The following is a 24,083-nucleotide window of genomic DNA, read 5'->3' as shown; positions in this document are numbered from 1 at the left end:
GGTTAAGCTGCCCCGTGCTCCCTTTGGAACTCCCTGTCCTAATCTCTCTCCCTCTCAGCACCATTACCGATGGTTCTATTTGCTCAGTTTGTGTGCGTCTGGAGGAGAAACGTTTCCTTTTTGAGGCCAGGCACGTGATCCGAATAGGCTGATCATTTCTGACTGTGCCTAAGGATTGAGTTTGTCGATGAACAAAGCGAGAGGCTTGCTGTGATTGTTGCTCTGCATGACTTCCTTGCTACTTGTGCTCACAGACCCAGGAGAGCAGATTTTGTCTCCGAGGACTGAAGTTTAGAATTGCAGCTGCTTCTGTTTCTTCAGACAGTAGTTGCTCAGGAGTTCCTGTGCTCTTGTGCCATAAGAAAATGCTGCTGTGGCTTTCCTGTTCCTCTCTCTTGAAAGGTTGTCCATGAGGAGTGGAATAGAGAGGAGTGTTTTTTGAAAGTCATCTAGAAGGGAACCAGAGCAAGAGGAGCAGTGTGGTGACTGGGTCCAGGCTGGCCACGGAAATGCAGTTGCCCTTTTGTGTACTGCCTTTTGACCAGGGAAGTGTGTACCTTGTGGCAATGAAGTGAACTGTTTTGTTCTTGTGTCTTGATTTTCAGCCTTGTGGGAGTTTGTCGTTCGTCGGAGAGCACCGGCACCTTTGCAAGCCCCAAAAGAGGCAGGTCTCATCAGAAGACCTCAGCAGACAGCCCACAAGCCCATGTATGGCGCGTTTTCCTGGAGATGGACTTGGATTCTGTACTTAGTTGCTTCTAACCCGACCTGTCCTTCTGACTGCGAGCAGACTGTAATGGTAAGGTGCTGAGACATCTCTGGCTAATTGTGCAGGTGCGTCACTGGTAGCCTTCTTTGAAAGGAGGTCTGGGAGAGGTGTCTGTGTGTGGGGTGAGTCTGCTTTTGGGGAGGGGAGAAGGTTTCTATGCCTGCACAAGAGCAATGTCCCTGGCGCAAAGGGTGCAGGGGGAATGCCTAAGCACCACTCCTGCTGTGGATTATAGGGTCTCCTTGTCTTTGTCCCTAAAGTCTGTGTGGTTTTTCAGGCTGTGAAATGAAACTCTCAATTTCTGGGAGCTTTTTGTGCTCTTTCTTGATTGCAGAGTGGTGTTTTAGCTTGAGAGCTGTGTGTTCTCTGTCTGCTCTGCCTGAAAATGCACGTGAAAGGAGTCTGCCTGGTTTGTACGCCTATGGGTGAGGTGGCCAGCTGGCCCTTTCCGTGGGGTGGCTGGTGGTGGATGGGCAGAGTGATGGTCAGGGGGAATTCCTGCTGTTGGTACTTGCCCTGTATCTGCTTGGGTCCAGGGGTGGAGATGGTGATTTCTGTGGCATCTCTGGAGTCTGGTTCTTACCGCAGGACATTTGATGTTGCAGGGGCGGACTGCTGTAAGCAATCTCTGCCAAGAGTGCCATGCTAGTTCTTGTGTGGTCAAAAGCCTGGCAATGTTTTCATGGAGCGCTGCTCACTTGCTTCTGTGGATGGTCTGCCTTGTCAGTGCTGTGAGAAGCTGCTCCCAGCTGTGCTCTGCTGCCTGTATCTTGGCATCCATATAGACAGGGGGTGTTTGGGGCCGTCCCCTTCTCCGTCTGAGTTGTTTTAAGCAAGACCTTACCATTCAGGATTGCACACCAGGTTCATGAGCAGCTCCCAAAGGCTGAGATTAAGATTGCAGGTCCCTTTCTGCACTCAGGTCTGTGGCACTCTCCATCCGTCTCCAGCCATCTCCAAGGGACTGCTGCTGGTACTATGGGGCTGCTGGCGTGAAGATGGCAGCCCCTCTCCTCGCCTCTTCCCCACAGCTGTGAAACAGAAAGCATAGAACGGTTGAGGTTGGAAAAGCAATGGAAGCTGATGGAGGCCAGCGGTTAGCGTGGCACTGCCGAGTCCACAACTAAAGCGTGTCCCTGAGCAGCGCATCTCCAGGTCTTTGAAATGCCTGCCGGGATGGTGATGCAAGGCTTTCCCTGGGCAGGCTGTTCCAGTGCTTGTCAAGCCTTTTGGTGAGGAAATCTTTGCTACTAGCCCATCTAAAGCTGCCCTGGCGCAACTGGAGGCCGTTTTCTTTGTTGTCCTATCCCTGGTGACTTGGGAGAAGAGAAGCGAGAGCCAGCTGGCTCCAAGCTCCTCTCGGGCAGTTGTAGGGAGCAGCAAGGTCTCCTGCTGGTGCTGTGGGGCTGCCGGGCAGAAGATGGCAGCCCCTCTCCCTCTCCCTCTCCTTTCCTCTTGCCCAGGTCTGAGGGCAGAGGAGATGTCCCCCCTTGGTGAGGGGCAGGGTCTAGGGGAAAGGGAAAGCAGGGCTCCTCAGCAGCTTGAGAGCCTTCTGATCTTGCTGCTGAGCCTGCCGCGTGGCGGTGAGAATGGCCCACTTACAGGCTTGGCATGTGCAAATACTCCGAAGTGAATGGTAGCAGGTGATAACATGGCCAAAGCCAAGAGGGTTCTGTCAATTGTAAAACAAGTCTGTGAAGAGTCTTAGGATCGCTTTGATGGAATCAAGAGTTGTAATAGGGGGTCCTTTTGCCACGTTCTCCCACGGCATCCTCTTAAGGAAACTTAGGAAGTGTGGGTTAGATGAACGGACAGTGGGGTGGCTTGAAAAGTCGTTGAAAGCTAGAGCTCGGAGGGTCGCGATGGGGGGCACAGAGTCTAGTTGGAGGTCAGCGAGAAGTGGTGTTCCCCAGGGGTCAGTAGTGGGCGCAGTCCTGTTCAATCTCTTCCTCACTGACCTGGAGGAAGGGCTAGAGTGCAGCCTCAGCAAGTTTGCTGATGATCCAAAAGTGGGAGGGGTGGCTGACACAGCAGAAGGCTGTGGCGCCATCCAGCGAGCCCTGGACAGGCTGGAGAGCTGGGCGGAGAGAAACGTTCTGAAATTGAAGAAGGGCAAGTGTAGGGTGCTGTCCCTGGGGAGGGATAATCCCCCGTACGAGTAGAGGTTAGGGGCTGAGCTGATGGAGAGCAGCTGTGTGGAAAGAGACGTGGGAGTCCTGGTGGACAAGAGGATGACCATGAGGCAGCAATGTGCCCTTGTGTCCAAGGAGGCCGATGGCATGCTGGGGTGCATCCAGAAGAGCGTGGCAAGCAGATGGCGGGAGGTCATGTTCCCCCTCTACTCTGCCCTGGTGAGGCCGCATCTGGGGTGGTGTGTCCAGTTCTGGGCTCGCCGGTTGCAGAAGGACAGGGAGCCGCTGGAGAGGGTACAGCAAAGGGCTACAAAGTTGATGAGGAGACTGGACCATGTCTCTTAGAAGAAAGGCTGAGGGATTTGTGTCTTTTTAGTCTGGAAAAAAGAGGACTGAGGGGGGATCTTTTCAACGCTTCTAAATAGTTGAAGGGCGGGTTGCCAGGAGGACGGGGCCAGGCTCTTTTGAGTGGTGCCCAGTGAGAGGACAAGGGGTCACGGGCAGAGACTTGAGCACAGGAAGTTCCATGTATACATGAGGAGGAACTTCTTTACTTTGAGGGTGTCAGAGCACTGGAAGAGGCTGCCGAGGGAGGTGGTGGAGCCTCCTTGTCTGGAGACCCTCAAAACCCGCCTGGATGTGTTCCTGTGCAAGCTGCTCTAGTTGAACGTGCTTTGGCAGGGGGGTTGGACTAGTTGATCTCCAGAGGTGCCTTCCAAGCTTTCTCCTTCTGTGAATGTGTGGGACGAGGAGGGGGCTGGAGGCCACGGGTGATGAGGGGAGCTGGAGGGTGGTCCCTGTCTGCAAGGGACAGCCTTTCTCCTGGGCAAGCATGATGGGAGAGCGCAGCAAGCCCCAGGGAAGGGGCCCTCAGCGCCATGGACCCTCATCCTTCTGCCAACCTTTGGGCACGTTTCAGGCCACAGGCCCCCCATGCCCCAACCTGCCGTATTTGGCCACAGGCATGAGTCACAATCGACATCACAGTGGCCTCCTGATGTCACCAGCCACCTCACTGCCTGTTGCTGGGGAGCTATAAAAGCAGGGGCCTATGCAGGTGGCCCCCAGTTTGCTGAGCTTCCTGGCCCTCCCATGCCAAGCATGGCTGGAAGGAAGAGGAGCAAGGCGGCTGGCTGCCCACCTTGGCGTGGGACGCCCCAGAGCTGCGCCCTGCAAGTGCGGAGGAGGAAGGCACCTGCCAGGAGCAGGAAGCGCAATCAGCGCAGGAGGAGGAGGAGGAACAAGATCACCTCTCATGGCTTGAGCCCCATCCTCCTGGCTTCTGCCATCCACGGCATGCAGTGCCTGGCTTTAGGCCCAGCAGGTAAAGGGGTGCAGCCCAAGCGCGTCTGCCTGCCAGGGAATGGTGTGAGACCCAGGCATGGGCATCACCTGGCAGCATTGAAGAACAATGCGCAGGCCACGCGTGTCAATCCACCAAGGCGTGGCGTGTGGCTAACGTCTGCCAATACAGCAGGGAGCAGCGTGGTGCCCGTGGCAGCGGCTCGACCTCAAGATCAAGAAGAACCCATGGAGGTGGACTAACCTGGAGACATGGAGGAAGCCATGGAAGTGGATGGAGCTGCAGAGGGATGATGTGGCACGACAGCAGCACACCCTGACTCCTTCCATGAGATGGCACCAACGGCCTCGCAGGAGCCACCGGGCCAGCTCCCTACGGGCAGCCGAGCCTCTGCAGCCAAACTTAGGTGGGAGAAGAAAAACTCTGTGGACATCCTGCAGGGTCGCCTGCAACATCTCCCACCAATAAACCCTTCTTTTGTTGATAGCGCAGGGTTGCACGGGCCCTTCTTTCCCATCCTCCCACCACCAGCCCTCGGGAAGTGGTGCCACCTCTTCTGCATGGGTAGATGCTGGCATCCCGTCCTGGTAGAGGTGGCTGACGAGGAGCTTGGCGGGGATGCTTTGGAGGAAGTTGTGCAATGGCAAGGGCTCCTGCTTTTTCTTGGGTTTGTTCTTGGCTTTTAAACTGTGTTTGGTTGTTTTTGGTTGGTTTTCATTGTTTTTTGAGTGGTTTCTTGGACAGCCTTGCCCAAACTTCCTTGTGTCAGTGCAGAACTCTTGTGCTTGCGCAAAGGAAGAGCTGTGTGTGCATCTTGAATGTTTCCAGGGCTGGGGCATCTTTGGTGCCCTGTTGCTATTGTGTGGGCACAGCCAGGGTGGGTCTGGCTTCTTCTTCAGCCACCCATTGGTTAGCTGAGGCGAGGGCTAGCTGAGGACAGCCACCCCGCACTGGCTTTCTCATCCTCAGGGTGAAACGCTGCCAAGTCCAGGCCCCAATAACCTGGGTGGCGCTGCAGGGGAGTCCGAGAGGCTGTGGTGGTCTGCAGTGGTCTGTGAGGGTCTCCAGTGGTCTCCAACAGTGTCTGGAGGTCTCTGGCGGTCTCCAACGATGTCTGGTGGTCTCCAGATGGACTCTGGCAGTTTCCAGCGGACTCCAGTGGTTTCCAGTGCAAGACCACCGCAGACCACCGGACAGCACCAGTGTCAGGTCATCTCTGGTGGTCTGCGATGGTCTGCGGCACTCTCTATCCATCTCCAGCCATCTCCAAGGGACTGCTGCTGGTACTATGGGGCTGCTGGTGTGAAGATGGCAGCCCCTCTCCTCACCTCTTCCCCACAGCTCTGAAACAGAAAGCATAGAACGGTTGAGGTTGAAAAAGCAATGGAAGGTGGTGGAGGCCAGCGGTTAGCCTGGCACTGCCGAGTCCACAACTAAAGCGTGTCCCTGAGCAGCACATCTCCAGGTCTTTGAAATGCCTGCGGGGATGGTGATGCAAGGCTTTCCCTGGGCAGGCTGTTCCAGTGCTTGTCAAGCCTTTTGGTGAGGAAATCTTTGCTACTAGCCCATCTAAAGCTGCCCTGGTGCAACTGAAGGCCGTTTTCTTTGTTGTCCTATCCCTGGTGACTTGGGAGAAGAGAAGCGAGAGCCAGCTGGCTCCAAGCTCCTCTCGGGGAGTTGTAGGGAGCAGCAAGGTCTCCTGCTGGTGCTGTGGGGCTCCTGGGCAGAAGACGGCAGCCCCTCTCCTTCTCCCTCTCCTTTCCTCTTGCCCAGGCATGAGGGCAGAGGAGATAGCCCCCCTTGGTGAGGGGCAGGGTCTAGGGGAAAGGGAAAGCAGGGCTCCTCAGCAGCTTGAGAGCCGTCTGATCTTGCTGCTGAGCCTGCCGCGTGGCAGTGTGGATGGCCCACTTACGGTTAGTGTCATCTGTGGGACTGGTGCCGCTTGCTGGGCCGTGGCTTTGTGGAGGGTCCCTGAGAGCCCACAGGGGTCCTGTGGCGCTTTGGGCACAGTGCTGCTGGAGGCAGCCTGGCCGTGGTGGAGGTGTGCCCCATCATCGCTGCGGGAGATGGATCCACCTCCATGGGCTCTTGGTCGTCTGTGGGGGCATCGACTTCCATGGGCTCTCCCTCGTCCCTGGTCTGCGGCAGGTCGACCTCCATGGGCTCTACCTTGTCCCTCTTGTGCGGCGGGTCGACCTCCATGGGCTCGACTTGCCCGCCATGGCTGCTGCTGCTGGTGTCCAGCCACTTGCGCTTGTGGGTGTGTTTGGGCATCCTCGGGGCTTCCAAGGAGCCTCTTGTGGCTGGGCCCACCCAGTGTGGGCACTCGTCCCACCCAATGTGGGCACTCGTCCCACCCAGTGTGGGCACTCGTCCCTCTTTGCCGCCTCCTCCTCTCCCAAGCGGGCTTGGATTGAGAAGCTCTGTCTGCTGAGCGAGCCGTGGGCCAGCCGCAGAGGTGCCTGCTTGCCTAACGGCAGGCCAGTGACGTCACCAACGGCCTGTTCAATCTCTTCCTCAATGACCTGGAGGAAGGGCTAGAGTGCAGCCTCAGCAAGTTTGCTGATGAGGGCGGCCCAGGAGGCCCTGAAGGCCCCTTTTGCTTGCCGGAGAGCAAGGCTTTTCCTGGGGCAGCAGGACTGTCCTGCAGCTGCCCTTGTGTGCCCTGGGCTCCAGCCCCCTCCTCCTGCCAGGCCTGGGGTCCCCTCAAGGCCACGGTGGCCACAGGAGGGCCATTTTCTGCCGTTTGCACTGTGTCCTTTTGCAAAAGGGCAGAGCATGGCGGCGGAATTGCAGGCCAGATGTAGCCTGGAAAGCCCAGTTCCTCTTTTCCCCTGTTGCACTTGCCAGAAGTTGTTGCTTGAAACTGGAAATGATGTTCTTCACCAGCTGTAAAGCAATCCTTCTTCACAAGTGCCACCTGGAAAGAGAAACATCCCAGGTGTCTCCCCCAGCAGTGCTCTCCATCCCTGGCCTGGACCAATTGTTTCGAAAGGAGAAAATAGTGTCATTTCTGTGGCTGCTCATTTCTTGATCTCTTCACCCCCCAGCCCACCCCCGCGCCCTCTCTCTTTCTCTGGAAAAAAGCAAGAGCTCCCTTGATTGTGGTCGGTGGCCTTGTGCAAAACATCTGGCCAATGTTTTCAAAGCACACCTTGAGTGTAAGGAGCTCTTGAATGTACTTGCTTCCTTCTTCTGTGGTGCTGCAGAGCTGTCTGTGAAAGGCAGGAGGAGAGGTGGGCAGGTGGGTGTGTGCAGAGGCCCATGTTTAGGTGTGCTTGCCCAGCAGGTGGTTGCCAGAGCAGTGGTGGCCCCTGAGCTCTAGGAGGTGTGTGGAATGGATGTCTGGAAGCCTGCTGCCTTGAGTGGGCTTTCTTGACTTGAAAGGCAGTTGGTAGCTGAACGTCTGTGCAAACCTTTGGAGGTTGTCAGGGAAGTTTTGCAAAAGCATTTGAGAGCTGCCGTGGTCAAGGTTTTCTCTAAGCGTGATCCATTGAAGCATTTCCTAGAGAAGTCTTTAGAGCACCTGCAGTCTCTGGAGCCTTTGTCTGTGATGTGCTTGATTTGTGCAGGTGATTTTCCCAGTTGCTGCTGGGGCAAGGAGTTGGGTGGAAAGTGCAGTGAAAAGCTTTCAGTCTCGCTGAGAGAAATGAAAATAACTGATGAGCTTTTTTCCATTGCAGGGCAGGAAGAGAGGGCCCAGGGCCAGGAAGGGGGTGTTGCCTATTTGTTGGTTCTAGGTGGCTGCTTTTTCAGCACTTGCTGTAGCGTGTCTGTTGGAGGATGGCAGATTGGATGGATCCTTGGTTTCATTCCTCTCAGAGTAACTCTTTCCAACTCCCCCTGTGCTTTTCATCTCAAAGGATGCCCAGCTGGTCTAGAAATGACATCCATGGCTTGCTCTGCGTGGCAGTGAAGTGCAGCCCCCAGAACTGCCTCCCAGTCTCTGTTGGTCCTGCCTGGCAGTGGAAGCCCATCAAATGGCCTGCAGCTAAGAGTGACATGGAGCGCCCTGCTTCCAGCGGGGAGAGCAAGGCTGCTGCTGAAGGGACAAGCTGTGAGGATGATGGCAGAGCCAAGGAGCAGAAAGGAAGGATTTCCCAAATGCTGGCGTGCTTGTCACGTGCCACTCCCAGGAAGGAGGCAGGGTAAGTGACTTCAGGTTTGTAAATTGCCAACAGTGCGGACTAAGGTGAGGTAAATCTCAAGGTCCATCTAGAACCATTTATTAGCTGCCCCAAATGATTAGTATAGGTCTTAACAAGTCCAGAGAATTGGTTAGGTATATGAGAAATGCTGGCAAATGGTGAGGTATGCATTGTTTTCCTTAGCACCAGGTATAGGAGAACTTATAGCAAGCGGTACTGAAGGTGGTCCTTAAGGTGGTTGCTTAAGAACTCTAAGAGCAAAGAGAAAGTGGGGGATAGAGAAAGGCAAAGCCAGAGCAAAAGCCAGAGATGAAGAGATGGCCAGTGCTGGTTGCAGCGTCTTTTTCAGGGAATCTTCCCAGGCATAATCTTCTTCTTTCTTGGAAAAATCTTGCCAGGTATGGTGTTCTTTCTTGGGAAGAATCTTGACAGGCAGTACCTTCTTCTGTTGTTTCTTCTTTGTTCCCCGCTAGGGGCACTTATTTTCCCCTTTGATGTCTGCTGCATTAGCATGGTCCACCCCCCTTGCCAAGGACAGCCTTGTGTCAGGTTTCTCCCTTCTCCCAGGTGATGTGTAGCATGATTTGGGTGGAGAGAGGAGTGCCATAGTCCTACATTTTGAGCGTGATGTCTCTAATCTTCATTAGCATATGCGGGGGTGTGTGCTTTCCTATGCATTTGGTGGCTAATGAAGCCAAGGTCACTTCTTGGACACAATGGCCTTGAGAACAGAGAACTAGCAAGCTCTGTGGCAGAGCCGTCCTGTCTTCACAAGACAGGTCTTCCACACTTTCAGGGGCCAGAAGCGTTAGCCTTCTGAGTTCTTTGAAGGTCAGGCCTGCATTATTTCTTTCCTTGTGGGTGTTTGAGGCCTTCCATTGAAGGCTTGGAGGGCCTTCTGCCCCTCGTCGGGGAATTTGCAGTCCATCTCTTACAGTGCTCCCTTCAGCATGGATGGCTATAGCTTTGCAATGGGTGAGCCTGATTTCCTTCCTCTTCTTCCCTTCCCTGTCTCCCTCCTCCTTCCTTCCTTCCTCTCTTTCCTTTCTTCCTCTTGGCAGGAAGGAGGGGGAACAGACAGCTGTTGACAGCTGCCTTCTCTCAAGAGATGCCTTTCAACTGTGGAGATGCCCTGCAGCTCTTGTTGGGGTTTGTGTTGCATTCTGCCTCCTGTATTTTCTTCCGCCCCAGAAACTTGCCTTTGCTAGGCAGCCGCTCTCGATCCTTTTGCTGGGTTTCGGTACGAGTTGCCTGCGCACTTTGGTTTTGGAGCCTTCCGTCAGGCAACCGAGGGCATGAGGATGGCAGGTTTCCAAGTTGCCAGCTGCGCCTGCTTGGGACGAGCCCAGAACATAACCCTTGGGAGCCTTGGCTTTGTTTCCAAGCTTTCTTGGTTGCCTTAGCACGTGTTTTGCACTTTTCTGTCAGCTTTTGCCATTTCTACGTTTGCGTCAAAGCGTCTGTAAGGGTTCTTGTTGCCTCTCCAAGAGAAAAAGTCAAACTGGTGGGGCAGGGAAGGATGTGAGGAGGGACAAGGAGTTTTGGGACTGTTTTTTGTAGCTGTTTGAAGAGTGCAGTTTCTTGTTTGCGTGCACTGTCTTAGGGCAAAGTGAGGCTTCTCCAAGGGGCAGACGTCTGTGTGTTTTTCCAAGAGGAAAGGGAACTTAATGATCACCTAGTTCCAACTCTGCTGTCACGGGCAGGGACAACTTCCACCAGACCAGGTTACTCAAAGCCCCGTCCAACCTGGCCTTGAACACCTCCAGGGATGGGGCATCCACAACCTCCCCGGGCAACCTCTTCCAGCGTCTCACCACCCTCACCGCAAAGAATTGCTTCCTCGTATCTGATCTAAATCTCCCCTCTTTCAGTTTGAAATTGTTCCCTCTCATCCCATGGCTCCCCTCCCTGATCCAGAGTCTTTCCCAGCTCTCCTGGAGCCCCTTTAGGGACTAGAAGGGGCTCTAAGGTCTCCCCGGAGCCTTCTCTTCTCCAGGATGAACACCCCCAACTCTCGGCAGCGTCACAAGTGTGCGAAGCCCAATGATGTGTGTCCCCCCACAACCCTGCCGAGGGCAGCAGGGCATTACTCACACTGCACACGCACTCGCCCATCACCATGGGAAAGAGCAAGCTCGTCACCTCCAAAAGGCCATTTCCTAAGGAGAAGCGAGGCCCAGCTCCCACACAACTGCTCATGCAGAGCACAGTGTGAACAGGCTGTTGCCCCCCAGGGGCTGCTCTCAGAGAACCGCCTTGGGGCACAAGGACACGAGCCCCAGCTGAAGGGCCAGAGCCATGGAGACAGAGGGGACGCTGGCTGCTACGCGTACAATTTCCCCACCCCCTCAGACACAGAGGCTTTCAGCAGCTACAAGCGCTGCCAAGTGACCAGCAGCAGGTGTCCCCGGACGGGGTTTACTCCACACAAGTCCTTGGCGGGTCGCGGAGAGGACAGAGAAGGCACCAGGGAAGGTGTTCACAGCAGCATCACCCTGCTCCTTCCATCACACACCTGAGCCCCCTCTGCTTAACTGGGATGTCCCAGGAGGACCTGGGTAATGTCATTACACCACCTGCCCCTCTGCAGGCCTTCTTTTCTTGTTGGTTGGGGTTTTCCCCCCAGAAAACTAATTCTGCTTTTGTAATCAGCAGAGCACAGGGTCAGCCTCAAAACTGCAGCCCCCAGACAGCGAGAACCGAAGGGAAGGGGAGAGGACACTTCGAGCATTCAGCCACCAGGTCCTAGCGGTAATAAACAGCTAAAATCTTCCACGTCCTCAGGGATCCCGGGAAGATGAAGCATCTCCTGGAGGGACAAACCACAACACCTTGCCTTTGTAATACTTCTTCCTTTGGAGAACCACCTCTGATTTGGGGACGGATTAAGCTCATCAGTTTGAAAGCAGAGAGCGATGTGGCTGCTGACCCACACCACAGCCAAACCACCGCGTCAGCCGGCCCAGGAGAGCAGACCTTCAGGCGAGGAGCAGCACCGGGAAGGCTGATCCCACCCACGGCAACAGAGGGCATGGCCCCAAAATCAGCATCTTTCCCCCAAAGCTGAGGAGAGGAGAGACCGCATCAGCGGGCAGGAATCGCCTCCCATGATGGTAACTGCCATTACAGAAACAACACCACACAGTTATTTATACAAGCGTTCCAACACGGGGCTTCCAAACGAGATATTGGGCAATTTTTCCTCTGCGATGGTCAGTGAAAGACCTGAAATCCCACTCCAGCTCTGGAGTGTAAGCTAGAGGAGGGGGGAAAATATGAAAGAAAGGGGGAAACACCATGTTTAAACTGATCTAGCTGGGTCTGAGCGTAACAGAGCGAGGATCGACACAAGCTCTTCATTGGGCAGACGCCTGGAGGCAGCGCCTGCGGCAGAGCAGCAATAATCTCCTACTTGGCTGTTACTGGGATTCTCGCTGCTGAACAACGTCCTGGTTGTCCCTTCAGGATTTTGGGACAATCCCTTGGAGGTTTTGGTGCTCTGATACCCAGCCTGGCCAGAGTCGTCTTCCTCCAGAGACTGTGAGTGAGCTAAAACCCACATTGATATGTCAACCTATTTTTCAATGACAAAAAAAAAAAAAAAAAAAATCACTCTCATTACCAGATCAAGTTTTATTCCAGGAAGGCTCTTCAAATAATTTAAATATTTATTTTAATAAAAATAAATAAATACTTCTCCTTTCACATTATAAAACTCCCTGGAGACAGAAAAAGACCAAACCAACCCCAACCACAGGGGTTTCTCTCCCAAATCAAAAGATGGTAAATGCTTTCTTCTGATGGTCATCACAAATCCACTTGTAGGCATCAAGTAGATGGTAGATTATTCCAGAAACAGAAGAAAACTCTCTTGGAGGAAACAGCAGTTCAGCACCTTGTTGTTGGGATAAGTTCAGCTCACACAACTGTTGCCACCACCAGATGAGTCCCATTTGTCCATAACGTGACCACGTGTGCTGTGAGAGAAGTTCAGCTCAGGCACTGTGACCACCACCAGATGAGTCCCATTTGTCCATAAGGTGGCCACATGCACTGCAAGGTGTGAGCAGCCCTCTCTGTGATGGAGGTTCTCAGCATTTGTTCTTAACCTTCCCTTGGCCAGGAGACACCAACCTTTCCAGCTTGCACTTAAGGTGTGTTAGCTAATTTCAAAGAGAGTTACTGTCTCCAAAATAGGGGCAGGCGGGGATGGGGGGAAAAGAACAATCTTAACCACTACTTCTTAACCTACAGAGAAAAACTGTTTTCTTAACCTACAGAGAAAAATTTCTAATACCAATAAGGTATTAGAAAAGTAACTACAAGAAATGCTGGTCACCCGAAGGTGAGCCCAGGGTTACTCCTGTAGTGCGGGTCTCACAGCAGCTCTTGGTGGAGTATTTCCCACACCATCTTCTTACGGAAGTAAGGCATGTGGGTCTGAAAAGAAAAGAAAACTCCATTAAATACACCTCATGGCAGAAAGAGACACAAAATACCCATAAACACCCAGTTAATTCTTTACTGTGAAGTTCCTTTTAAGAACTGCCAACACTTGCCCTTCGGGTACAGCCTGGCATTCACCCACACAGCTCCTAAGAGGGTGACATGCCACCAAAACCAGATCTCCTTGACTACACAACAGCTTACAAGCACTTTCACAGAAGAGCACTGCCTTGGAAAAGAACCAGTGTCTTCATTGGTCAGAGGCTGAGACCCATTTCTCCCAAAGATCCAAAGGCCAGATCCCACAAACCCACTGGCTGCGGTATCTCCCCCAAGAGGAATCTCACTGGGAGCAGACACCTCAGCCGCTGCGTACCTTCCCTGGCTCTTGGCTCTGTGCGGAAGAGGCTGGAGCTCTTTAGAACCTTCACTCACCTGTGTAAAGGTCATCGGTCTGTCTCTGCAGATGTAATCTGCGTATTTGCAGGTAAACACGCCGCAGTCGCTTCCATTCGATTGCTGAGGGATTTCCTAACAAATGCAAAGAAGATGGAGAATTTGCCTCTATTTTCAAGGAAAAGCAACTTGGAAGTAGCACCCATTACCAAAAATACCCTAACCAGACACTCCTGAACTTGCACCATCCCCAATAACCGCTCCCCAACACAAGGAACACACCCCAGGAACTGCACATCATCCCTCCCCTCGGCTTCCTGCGCTCGGATGTTACAATCCAAATTCCTCGCAGGCTGATAAGGGACAGCAGGCTTCCTCCCTGCAAGGTGTCTTGAGGTTTGTACTGTGTCTTTCTGAAGTGACGTTCCTTAAATCGAGTCTTTAGGTGCTGCATTATTAAGTTGTTGAGAAACATCAGCTCAACCCCTTGCTTTGTCACGTGCCAGGATTTGGGCTGCAAACCAGAAGCCTACGTGCTCTGACAACTGCTAAAGAGACTTCAAATTGGACTTGTGAAATGGGGGCAAAGCCAAATTCACCTTCACGTGGCAGAGGAATTAAAAAAAAAAAACAAAAAACAAAAGAAACCCAAAAAACGAAGAAAGTATTCAGCCGGCAAGGAGAGGCACTGCTCAAAGATTTCATCCCAGCCTGGTTTCCTGGTCCTCTTGCAGCCCGATGTGGTGCCATAAGAAGATGCTTATGGCTGTTCTCTAAAGTCCTGGCCTTATGAGAAAGCGTTAAGAGCTCTGCGACAAGGAGTTCTAGTTCACATTTCAAGTGCAAGTAGTGTTCGCTTACGTGTGGCTCCATGCTGTGAATAGTCCACTCTGAAGCATTCAGCTTCACCTTTCTTTTTTCGCGGCTTTCTTCTTGCAGGTATTTGCTGTTTAAAACAAAAGAAAAATCACTTTTCATCGCTGTAATTTAGGCCGAGAAAAAAAGAGCTGCTGAAAGATCCCAGGAAGACGAATGGCAGGAGAGTAAAGTGTCAGAGGATCCTCACAGCAGCTGATTTAAGGCATTGGGAGGAAAAATCCAAATCTTAAATTTACAAACACTGCGAGAGGCTGTGAGCTAGTGACCAGCAATGAGACCGACAGTTCCAACAGAGGCTTCCACAAAAGCCTAAGTTCATTGCTTAGTAGAGGTCAAAAAACCCCAAATCACATGTTTTCAGAGGAAGAACAGAAAAACCAAGCGAGGAACCCTCATGTCGTCATTCCACCCTGTGCCTGAATCCCACAGACTGCGTGCACCTCCGGAAGAACAAATACAAAAGCTTTTGGGCCAGTACCTCTGGCCGAGGAAGTTTCCAGGCCACCACTTGCTGGAAAAAAGGACCGGATGCAGACCTGTTCTTACACCCTTTCCCAGGCAGCTGCTGTTAACTGGTCAGGAGAGCACCGCACTAAACCAACGCTTGGTTTCTCTCTGTGGGGCCGCTCTCCTTGCTCTTGGGCTACAAAGCTGTTGCATTAAGGGTTTTTACTCCTTCTGCATCAGTGGCAGAGACTTCTAAGGATGCCTGCTGGCACAACAGGAAAACCTGTCCCCGTTCCATTGGAGAGGTGTGCGTGCCAGCCGACACAGCTGGAAAAGCTTGCTACACGGTACCTGTCTTGAGCGAGAATGTCAGAATGACAAAGAACATCCAGTGGCATATTGAAACACTTCTTCCCTGAAACGTTTCCCTTTCGTCAACAGCCCGGTTTTATCAATCACTAACGCAGTTGGTGCCCCTGTGCCACGGGGCTACCATGTCTTTGTCTGGGATATAGGGGGAAGGTGGCAGAAGCCAGGCATCCAAGACACTGGGTGGAGGGGACGACGTGAGACCAGATAAGGAGTCACTGTCAGACAACTCGCAGCAAGCGAATCCTGCTTTGTTTTCTACAACAAATGGGAAAACTTGCAGCCGTGTCACAGGGGCAAAATCCAAAACCCTTCTCCTAATTCACAACACAACAGCAGTGACTGAGCAGTTACTTACAGCAAAGTCTCACAAATCTTGTCCCCTTCTTGTCCCAGAGAGTCGTAGTATTTGACCGTCTTCTTTCTGGTGTCGATGACCTGTTATTAAAAGGTGACTGTTAGACAAAGCACAACCTTGTGCTGCACAAACCTCAATGATTTTTCTTGCTGGCTTTTTCTCCCCACCCAACTCTAAATAACAAGCCCGTTTGACTCACCGCTAGTGTCCAGTGCAAATGCAAGTTAATGGGCACTAAGATGATGTCCTTGTGGAAGAGATCCACGCGCCTGGTCCATCTTCCTACGGCTTCGTAGCCCCCAGAAGTAAGTTTTTCATAAAAGAATGAACTAAAAGCGTGGACTGATGGATATCCTTCTTTCTTACTTCTTTCCATCACAAGGCCCATGTAGAAATTAATGACCTGTACCATAAAGAGGAAGCTTGAGATGTAAAATAAGACACTAGCTTACCAAATGAAAAACACAGCAACGTCTCTTTTCTGGCCATCCTGAAGTACGCAGCTGAGAGAACTCCAGCCTCAGCTGTCAGCTTTTGTTGTGAGAATTTCGCACTTGGTTACAGTTGTTTATCAAACTGCACTTTGGTAAAAACACCTGCCACCCACTCCAAGAACCTAGACTAACTCCTGGAAGCTGCACAAGACAAGTAAAGGAACTGCCAGAAGCACTGGACCCTTCAGTACCTAAAATAAGAACTGTGCAGAGATTTCTGGGCTCTGCAGTGCAGCTCATCAAATAACTTTGCAAAGACTTCTGTACACCCTGAAGGGGTATTTTGAAATAAACGCTCCCTTAGAAGATCCCTGTGCTGCAGCTCCTTTTACCTCATCGTTTAGCCAGCAAAGGTTCCTTAGGGTGCGGATGTCCTGGCGCGTGACCCTTAGTTTGAAGGCACTGCTCATGACCTCATCCGGCTCACCTTTGCCTAATGCAGCAATGACCTCTCTCTCCATGGCCTGAAATGAACAATTAAATGGGGAAGGACTTGTGAAACAGAGCATCCAGCATGCCAACCTGTGGGCAGCTTTCAACTCAAACACGGCCTGGAAATGAAGCTCAGGTGACAGAGCAACTGCCTTTGCTGGCTTTCGGCTAGGTTAGCAATCGCCCCTTTTTGTTGCTTGGTTGGTTTCAGCATCCTAACTTGGAACTTTGGGGGCCAGGTTTGCCTCAATTTGTTTTCACCAAGGAAGCTGAGATAAAACGCGGGGACTGGCAAACACACATCAAACGCCTTTCCCATGTGGTGCTGCAGCCCTCGCAACGCTGAGGTTTAAGCCAACCGCAGCAGGCATTCTCCATGCCAAGGCAGCTGAGTCAGGAGCCTGAAAGAATGTGAGGGTGGGGGAACTTCAAGGGACCTGAAGCACCAGCAAAGGGAGAAACTGAGGCAGCTACACTGCAGTCAGGCAATCGGGAGTCCAGGCTGTGCATGCAACTGGTTGTAATTTGGACGTTTCCATCTAAGTCTGCCTAAGGAATGCAAATAAACCACTAGGTCTGCTAGTATAAAATACTCTGAACTGCAAGAGCATCTTCTTCTCGGTTGAAGGTGGGCTAGCAGGATAAGAAAACCCCTGGTTTTCCTTGTACTGAGCATCACCCCGCAGACGTGGTAAACTCTGGACTTGCTAGCCCTTTCCAAGTCAATCCTCTGTAGGCAAAAAAGGGGGCACTCAATTAGATGGCAACTCCCAAGAATAAGAGCAGCCAAAATTCAGACAAGCAGGGGAACCTGAACTCCCCCTCCCTGTTGCATAGCGTAACTAAGTGAACTCCTGTGACCACTGCTACATGCAGCGCAACCATGCCCAGTGCGCATCCACGGCTCGGTGAGATCCTGAGGACGTACGCACGCAGGATGCTCAGGTCCCCCACAAGCAAGGCAACACCACGGAGCAGTAAAAGCTTCTATTACAAGTTCTATCTTCATGGTAGGACAGGTTGAGAGGCAGATCCCATATAACTGTAGGAATCAGCACTGCTCTGGGAGACTGCTGCTAAACCTGGACTCATTTTTGCCCAAGTAACAGAAGCCCCACAAACCCTTAGGTTAGAGCACAACTGAAGGAGTGCGTGGAGCATAAGATGCTTAAATCCTGTAAATCCTTCAAACCAGCTTTAGTGCTGACCTTTGCACTGGGAAGTCACAGCCGCAGACACTCCCTAACAGGTTAAACCCCAGTTCTTCAGATTTCAAAAAGCCTGAAGAACCACCTATAACAAATGGGGTTCCTTGCAGCTGTTTCACAGCCTTCAGTTTTGTCCAACAGCCTGTCAGCTACGGTACCTCTGTGAGCGGAGTAAAGCCGCCTGCTCTTTTCTGCAGCCTTGGCAGTTTCTTTTCTTCCACATCACAGGCAGGTGACTTTTTGGCCTCACCAGGTGACAGAGGTACCGCTTGTTTCGCTGGTCCATCCTGTTGCGGAGTATCTTCTGCTGGTGGGGAGCCCCTGCGAGGAGAGGGAGAGAGAAAGAGAGAGAGCAGTGAGCTGTGTACCTGTACTGTCCCACGGAATTCTCAAGAATTCACCTTTGGGATAAGAAATGCTTTTTCAAGGCTCCTGCTGACTGGAGCCTCGGTTGCACCCCTGTGACAACATCCTCTCAGCTTCCAGCACGATTCTTTCGGAGCAGCAAGACTGGGATAGAATGAAGCGCTGGAGGCTTTGTAAATTCATTCCCACCTCCCTGTGCAAGACTCCTTTGGTTTCTCTTGATCAGTTTCATTCTTTGGAAAACAGGGAAGCAACCAGCACTTCCTCTGTCAAGTGCTCTGGGATCTACTGGGGATAAAGGCTGCGTGCTAGGGCTTATACTGCAAGGTATAACATGAACGCCTGCAACTCTACCTGCAGCCACATAGAGTTAGCTTACGGAAACTCAGACCAGCACAGGGAACTACAAATGGGACACCTACAGGATATTTACTTGCCTTCTGTAGGCTAGTCAAGAGAGTGACTGTCCCCATTTGGAGAGGATTACCAGTAAAACCACGCAGACTCTGAAGAGCAAACACATACACAGACATTAAAGTTGTCCGTATACACGTGCCTTCTTCAAAACCAAGAAGTTGCCTTGTCACCAAAGACAAGGGCAGGGAGACCTTTTCCAGGAGGGAGACCTACAACAGACTCTCACGGTATTCTCCACTTTCAGTCCAGCATGGTAAGAGTAGGCATCACAAGCTTTGTCAAATGACTTCCCTTGGTAGTTAAAGCCACAAAAAAAGGCAAGAAAGTGTTCCTGTTACTTGAACCCATCCTACTCTCCCAGTTCCTTTCTTTCCTTCTCTCCCCTCGAGCTTAGGTGAACCACTGACAATTTAAGCACACAACAGTGCCGCACAGCTAAAGAGAGCGCCAGGCTTTAAAGCGGGGAGAAGAACAGGGACGGAAAGAGACACGCACACAGAGCCAAAAGAAACAAGAACCGTGACGAAAAGAGACTCTACCTGGTCACAACATCTGCCTGAGATGGCTCTGGGCAGCAAACATCTACCCATTTGACACCTGCACAGAAAAGCAGCAGTATTAGAAAAATAAGTCAACTTGCAATTTTACTTTTCAAGTAAAAACAAGTACAGAAGCCAGAGTTTTCTAAGGTAGATGAAACCTCAGAAAAATCAGGCACATTAAAGACTTCTGTAACGTGCAATACCTGTCCTTCTCTTTTTTGCCTCAGTCTCGGCAGGATCGTCCGCAGGTGCACAAGTGCTGAGGAAAGAACACACAGAACCGCGGGTTGAAACTTCCTTCAGCTTCTACCAGGCTGACTCCCCTTCACAGGACCCAAACTTCCAAAGTTACTTTCCAGAGCCCAAAGGTTTCCCCCTCCGGCGAAAGGCCCTCGGGCGGCGCGGGGCGGCGGGCGGCGGCGAGGAGGGCGCCGAGGGCCCCCAGCAGCCATCGGGACACACGGCCCGCGCCGGCACGCGGCGGAAGGGCGCCCGGCACGCGCGCCCGGCACCGCCTCCCTATTGGCTGCCGGGGAGCGCCCCCGCCCCTGCGAAATGGAGGGGAGGGACGGGCAGGCGGCGGGAACGGCCGCCCAGCCCTCCGCCGCCTCCTCCCCGCTTGGGCCGGGCCTGTGCCGGCCCGCCCCCGGCCAGGCGGGGAGCTTTCCCTCCCAGAAAGCCCCGAGCCGAGCCCTGGACGGCCGTGGAGGGGGACGGGCCCGTTTCCCTTTAGGGAGAGGCCCCGCAGAGGCCGGAGGGGCGGCCGGAGGGGCCCAACAGAGGCCGGAGGGACCTCGCGAGGGACCCACAGAGGCCCGGGGGGCCCGTCGGAGGCCGGAGGGGCCCCACGGAGGACCCAGAGGCTGGAGAAGCCCTTCCGCCTCCCGCAGGACGGAGGCGGGCATCACGGGTCCTTGCGCGCCCCCTGCTGCCTCCTGTGCTCCCCGGCGGTGAGGGAATGGCACTGCCGGGCTTACCCAGCGCTATCGAGGTAGCGCAGCCACCGCTTTTTGCCCATCCGCTGGGGAGCTGCGGTGCCTGCGCCCGGCTCCGCCATGGCAGCGGTGCAACTAGGGACGCGGACGCGGCGTTCGACCATGGTGACGAACCGTGATGTAGCGGCGGCCAAGGGCCCGCTGCAGGGAGCCCGGCTAAAGCGGCCGCTGTGGGGCTGGCAAGCAGGCTGGCGAGTGCTGGGCTGGCTCCTGGTGGCCTCGGCTGGCTCTCGGGGGCAATCCCTTGCCCTGCCCCGCTGTCCAGGTTTTTTTTTTTTTAATGCAGTGCTTCCTAATGGTTTATCAGCTGTTGCCTCTGGGGTGGAAATGTGCACGTGTTGCTGCAGCCTCGTCCCGGAGAGACTTTTCTCTCCTGGAGAGACGCATGAGGCGTGAAAACAAGTTTTTAAGTCTTAAGAGGAGCAAAGGGGGCAGATGGAAGGGCTCAGGGCAGGAATGGCCGTTTGGGGCAGCCCTTGTCACAGGAGGTCCCACTAGCTTTTTATGCCTGCAGGGAGTCTTAAGTGATGGTGGGGTCTGGTTTAATGAAAACGACCTTCCTCGTTCCTTTAGGAACTTAATTGCCGCTTCACTTCTGCTTCAGGGCTCTGGCCAAGGAAGATGCCTGAGCGCTGGATGCAGAAGTGGATGTGGCGGAGGGCTTGCAGGCAGGCTGAATCCTGCAGCCGAGAGCTGGAGGGGGCGCAGGGCGTTTGTTTGAGTTCCTGAATAAGGAAAAATGCAAGGTTTTTCTCGGTTTAGCTCTGTGAAGCCAAAGCTCACCTGCAGCGCTCCTGTTTCTGTCCACAGCGGAGAGAAAGCCAGAGCGCTGAACCCACCGGACAATATTCTAGGAAAGGGGGAAGGATGGTCTTTTGGGGAAGGGATCTTCCCTGCCCCCAAGGCAGATGTGGCCCACGTGAGACTCGTACAGCTGCCCTGTGGCACAGGGTGATGCTGAGGCTTCTCTCCTGCCTTGGGACCCCCTACCCTGGGCACAGGTGTGGAGCCAGCCCTGGGGCTGCAGGATTCCTCTGCCAGGCATGTCCCCCCAGCCGCAGTTTCTCCCACCCTGCAGCAGAACCCACCACAGGACAATTCTCAGAAAAAGCAGAGAAATCTTCTCTGGGAACTGTGTTTGTTATTCTAAAGCAGCTCCTCTGTGCTTCCTGGTAACACCACTTCCTTGTCCTCACCAGGACAGGGATTTTAATGCTGTTAAATGATTTTAAAACACCTGTGTGAATGGCTTTGTGTGTGCTGGAAAAGTACCTGACAGTGATGGCAGGATCAGTGTGACTGCGGTGCCCGTCCAAAGGTTTTGTCCCAAACGGATTCCTTTGTGCGTGGTGTTTGGTGTGGAGACTGTTGTGATCTCTAAACATCAAAAACCAAACGCGTGCCGGCGCGGGCCGTGTGTCCCGATGGCTGCTGGAGGCCCTTGGCACCTTCCTCGCCGCCGCCTGCCGCCCCGCGCCGCCCGAGGGCCTTTCGCCGGAGGGGGAAACCTTTGGGCTCTGGAAAGTAACTTTGGAAGTTTGGGTCCTGTGAAGGGGAGTCAACCTGGTAGAAGCTGAAGGAAGTTTCAACCCGCGGTTCTGTGTGTTCTTTCCTCAGCACTTGTGCACCTGCGGACGATCCTGCCGAGACTGAGGCAAAAAAGAGAAGGACAGGTATTGCACGTTACAGAAGTCTTTAATGTGCCTGATTTTTCTGAGGTTTCATCTACCTTAGAAAACTCTGGCTTCTGTACTTGTTTTTACTTGAAAAGTAAAATTGCAAGTTGACTTATTTTTCTAATACTGCTGCTTTTCTGTGCAGGTGTCAAATGGGTAGATGTTTGCTGCCCAGAGCCATCTCAGGCAGATGTTGTGACCAGGTAGAGTCTCTTTTCGTCACGGTTCTTGTTTCTTTTGGCTCTGTGTGCGTGTCTCTTTCCGTCCCTGTTCTTCTCCCCGCTTTCATCCCCCTGGATATTAGTCAGTTTGTCACCACAGCTGCCTTATGGCTCATGTGTGTTTAGCCAGTTGGCACCTAAAGGCACCTCGCAGCTTGTCCCTGCTTCCCACCCCAAAACGGGCACTCCAGGAGGCAGACTCCATCTCGTGGCCAAGCATGGGTCTGGGCGGTCTTACTCGGGGTGTAAAATCGCAGACCGTGAACTCGGCTCCTGCCTGAGCTGAGCAGGGCACATCTGAATTCCTGCCCGTCTTCTCCCCTGCCCACCAACCCCTCCCAGACGTTCCTCCTTCTCCACGGGCTGTCGCGGTGGTGTTTGTCACTCAGCTCAGAAGGGACACCGCCATCACCACCACTTTGTGGACTGAGAAGGACTAGGAGTGCCGGGCAGGGGTCCCTCAGCTTCCCGCCACCATTGCCGTGGCAGGGGCTTGCGTGGGGGTGGCACATCATCTCACCGAAGCCCGGCTGCAGTGTCTGGTCCACATCTGATCTGGGCTGGGAGGATGGGTTTGGGGGAGGCGTGCGGAGACCCTGCTCTGTCCTCCCGGTGTCACCAGAGAGGTGGTCAGCGCTCCTGGAGATGGGCTCTGCTCCCTCCCCTGCTGCGTGGTGCATATATATGCATATATACACGCACCGGCACAAGTGTCATTACATATGCAGGCTTCACACTTCCAAACAAATCATCATTTTCCACCGGCCGAAAATGCAATTCTGTGTAACACACTCAGACACTGGTCTAAAATAACACCCCCTCTACTCTATTATTTACTTGCAATCATCTTTGGTAATGACAGAACCTAATTAGCATGGTAGACTTTTTTTTAATCAGTATAAAGCTTAACTTCAGTCCCGTTGCCTAAACGCTTGGTTTGACCACACTAGAAGGTTTTCTTTCTTTCAAGAGATTAAAGAACATTTCAAGTTCAGCAGCAGCAGAATTCTATTTTTTCCTAAAACCAAACAGTTCTAAATTTTGTGTCAATTATGATCAAGAATGCTCACTCATGACACCGCAGTACCGGATTTTTTTCAAAAATCACCTGGTTTATCTTTGTAGCATCTCTTAAACCTGAATATTCAGCCTAATGGGCATTCCAGATTAAGCATTCCGAAATTCATTTGCTAAACCAACATGGAATCGTGCTTAAACCACTGCCAAACAACTTCAAGTTGAACTATTTACAATTGCCTACCATCCAACACTGTGGGGACGGGGTGGGACACAACTCGCAGGATAAAGCAGATTTTCAGTGAATTGCAGGAGCAAGAGAATCAAGGCCGTATTCTCCTCCGTCAAATTATTTGAGGAGGTGTCCTAAACTATGGCCACCTCACATATTAACCCTGCAAAGGGCAGTGCAAATCCTCAGAACTAATTTAGGTTACAAACAACAAATTTAACCTCAACGCGTTATTACCTTCAAAAGAAAACAATCCACAGACATGAGTTCTGAGTTCATGTATTAATAGAGCTGTAAGCAGCCTTCAACTCTTTGTAAAAGAGTTAGACAAAGCCAGATTAAAGAAGGGCCAAACCCCAAAACTAAGGCTGTTCTTCCTTTGGGGAAAAATCCTTCTGTTCATAAAACGTAACCCTCTTGGCGGGATCAGGCAAGACAGAAGGAACCTTGTTGAAATACGGGTGGTCTGATACCGAGAAGGACACCAGAAATGCACAACTGGAGGGAAGCAGCAGGGAGGATCTTGCCCACAAACATACCCCGTACCCCTTTTTGGTTTTTAGAAGTTAATAAGCTTGGAAGAAATCAGTAGAGAAATTACATGAGCACAAGCAAATGACTGAAGTCTTCATCTATTTGCTATATTTTTAGAACAATCTTTGCTCTATTACGTTAAGATGGATGTGGAAGCGGGACACCTGTGATCTGAGAAGAAATAGATGTGTATCTAAACCAGAAAATTAAACGGCTGGCTTAGATCCATTCCGCTCTTTTGGACTTTACAACATTGTCCAGTTTTTAAACATCCACGTTTTTGTTTCCAGATCATCATTCGTTGAAACCTCCCTCTTCAGTCTACCACATTTTCCAGGATCATGCCACTTCTTCATTACTTGCAGCCTCAAAGGAACTCCTGGCGCCTCACCTGCTCCAGATATTTCTGAGACTGGTAATAACCCCTAAAATGTCAAAGCTCTTACCCCCCACAAAGTCACAGGAAATCCTCCCTGGCTAAAATGTCAAACACCAGGAGCCTGCATCCCTCCAAAAGCAGTTTACGCCCCAGCATCCTGACACATATTGAGGGTTCGTACAAGCCACTCCCACAGCTCACCGAAATTCCACAGTCTCTACTAGCTCATTTTGTTGTTCTTCGGGCATTTTCTCTTCCTAATCTTTGCTCTCTTGCCAAACTAGGCTCCTGGAATGAATGCGGAAGAAAAAAGAAGAAAAGCC

At 52.4% G+C, this 24,083-nt stretch overlaps 1 protein-coding gene and 1 long non-coding RNA gene across 3 annotated transcripts; one reads left to right on the top strand and one right to left on the bottom strand.

The window, feature by feature from the left end:
- Window positions 1–610: 610 nt before the first annotated feature.
- Window positions 611–23,758, top strand: LOC134510695 (uncharacterized). The gene is made up of 3 exons (XR_010069688.1): window positions 611–799; window positions 8,068–8,352; window positions 23,672–23,758. It is a non-coding gene; the product is annotated as an uncharacterized LOC134510695 (long non-coding RNA).
- LOC134510692 (sentrin-specific protease 2-like) lies at window positions 12,305–15,319 on the bottom strand. Of its 2 annotated transcripts, XR_010069687.1 has the most exons (4): window positions 15,248–15,319; window positions 14,056–14,140; window positions 13,234–13,329; window positions 12,305–12,792 (listed from the first exon to the last, which is right to left on the bottom strand). XR_010069687.1 is itself a non-coding variant. In XM_063323947.1 (3 exons), exons 1-3 carry the CDS (start codon window positions 14,170–14,172, stop codon window positions 12,730–12,732), a joined length of 276 nt encoding a protein of 91 aa, XP_063180017.1. In that variant the 5' UTR covers window positions 14,173–14,336; the 3' UTR covers window positions 12,305–12,729. The 2 variants fall into 2 exon arrangements, 1 of the variants encoding a protein (XP_063180017.1); XM_063323947.1 differs by lacking the exon at window positions 15,248–15,319 and having other exon boundaries at window positions 14,056–14,336.
- Window positions 23,759–24,083: the final 325 nt, after the last annotated feature.

Source organism: Chroicocephalus ridibundus, chromosome 2 (genome assembly GCF_963924245.1).
Source record: "Chroicocephalus ridibundus chromosome 2, bChrRid1.1, whole genome shotgun sequence".
Lineage (NCBI taxonomy): Eukaryota > Metazoa > Chordata > Aves > Charadriiformes > Laridae > Chroicocephalus > Chroicocephalus ridibundus.
Note: the sequence above shows the minus strand (reverse complement) of the source record. Positions and strands in the feature narration are given on the sequence as shown.

What these genes read in the sequence shown, in the direction of transcription:
- LOC134510692 (XM_063323947.1), bottom strand. Translation starts at nt 14,172, where the DNA reads ATGAAAAGTGATTTTTCTTTTGTTTTAAACAGCAAATACCTGCAAGAA. An exon ending in TTCACAGCATGGAGCCACAC is followed by an intron (nt 13,330 to 14,055) that starts GTAAGCGAACAC and finishes TGCATTTGTTAG; the next exon opens with GAAATCCCTCAGCAATCGAA. An exon ending in GACCGATGACCTTTACACAG is followed by an intron (nt 12,793 to 13,233) that starts GTGAGTGAAGGT and finishes TTTTCTTTTCAG; the next exon opens with ACCCACATGCCTTACTTCCG.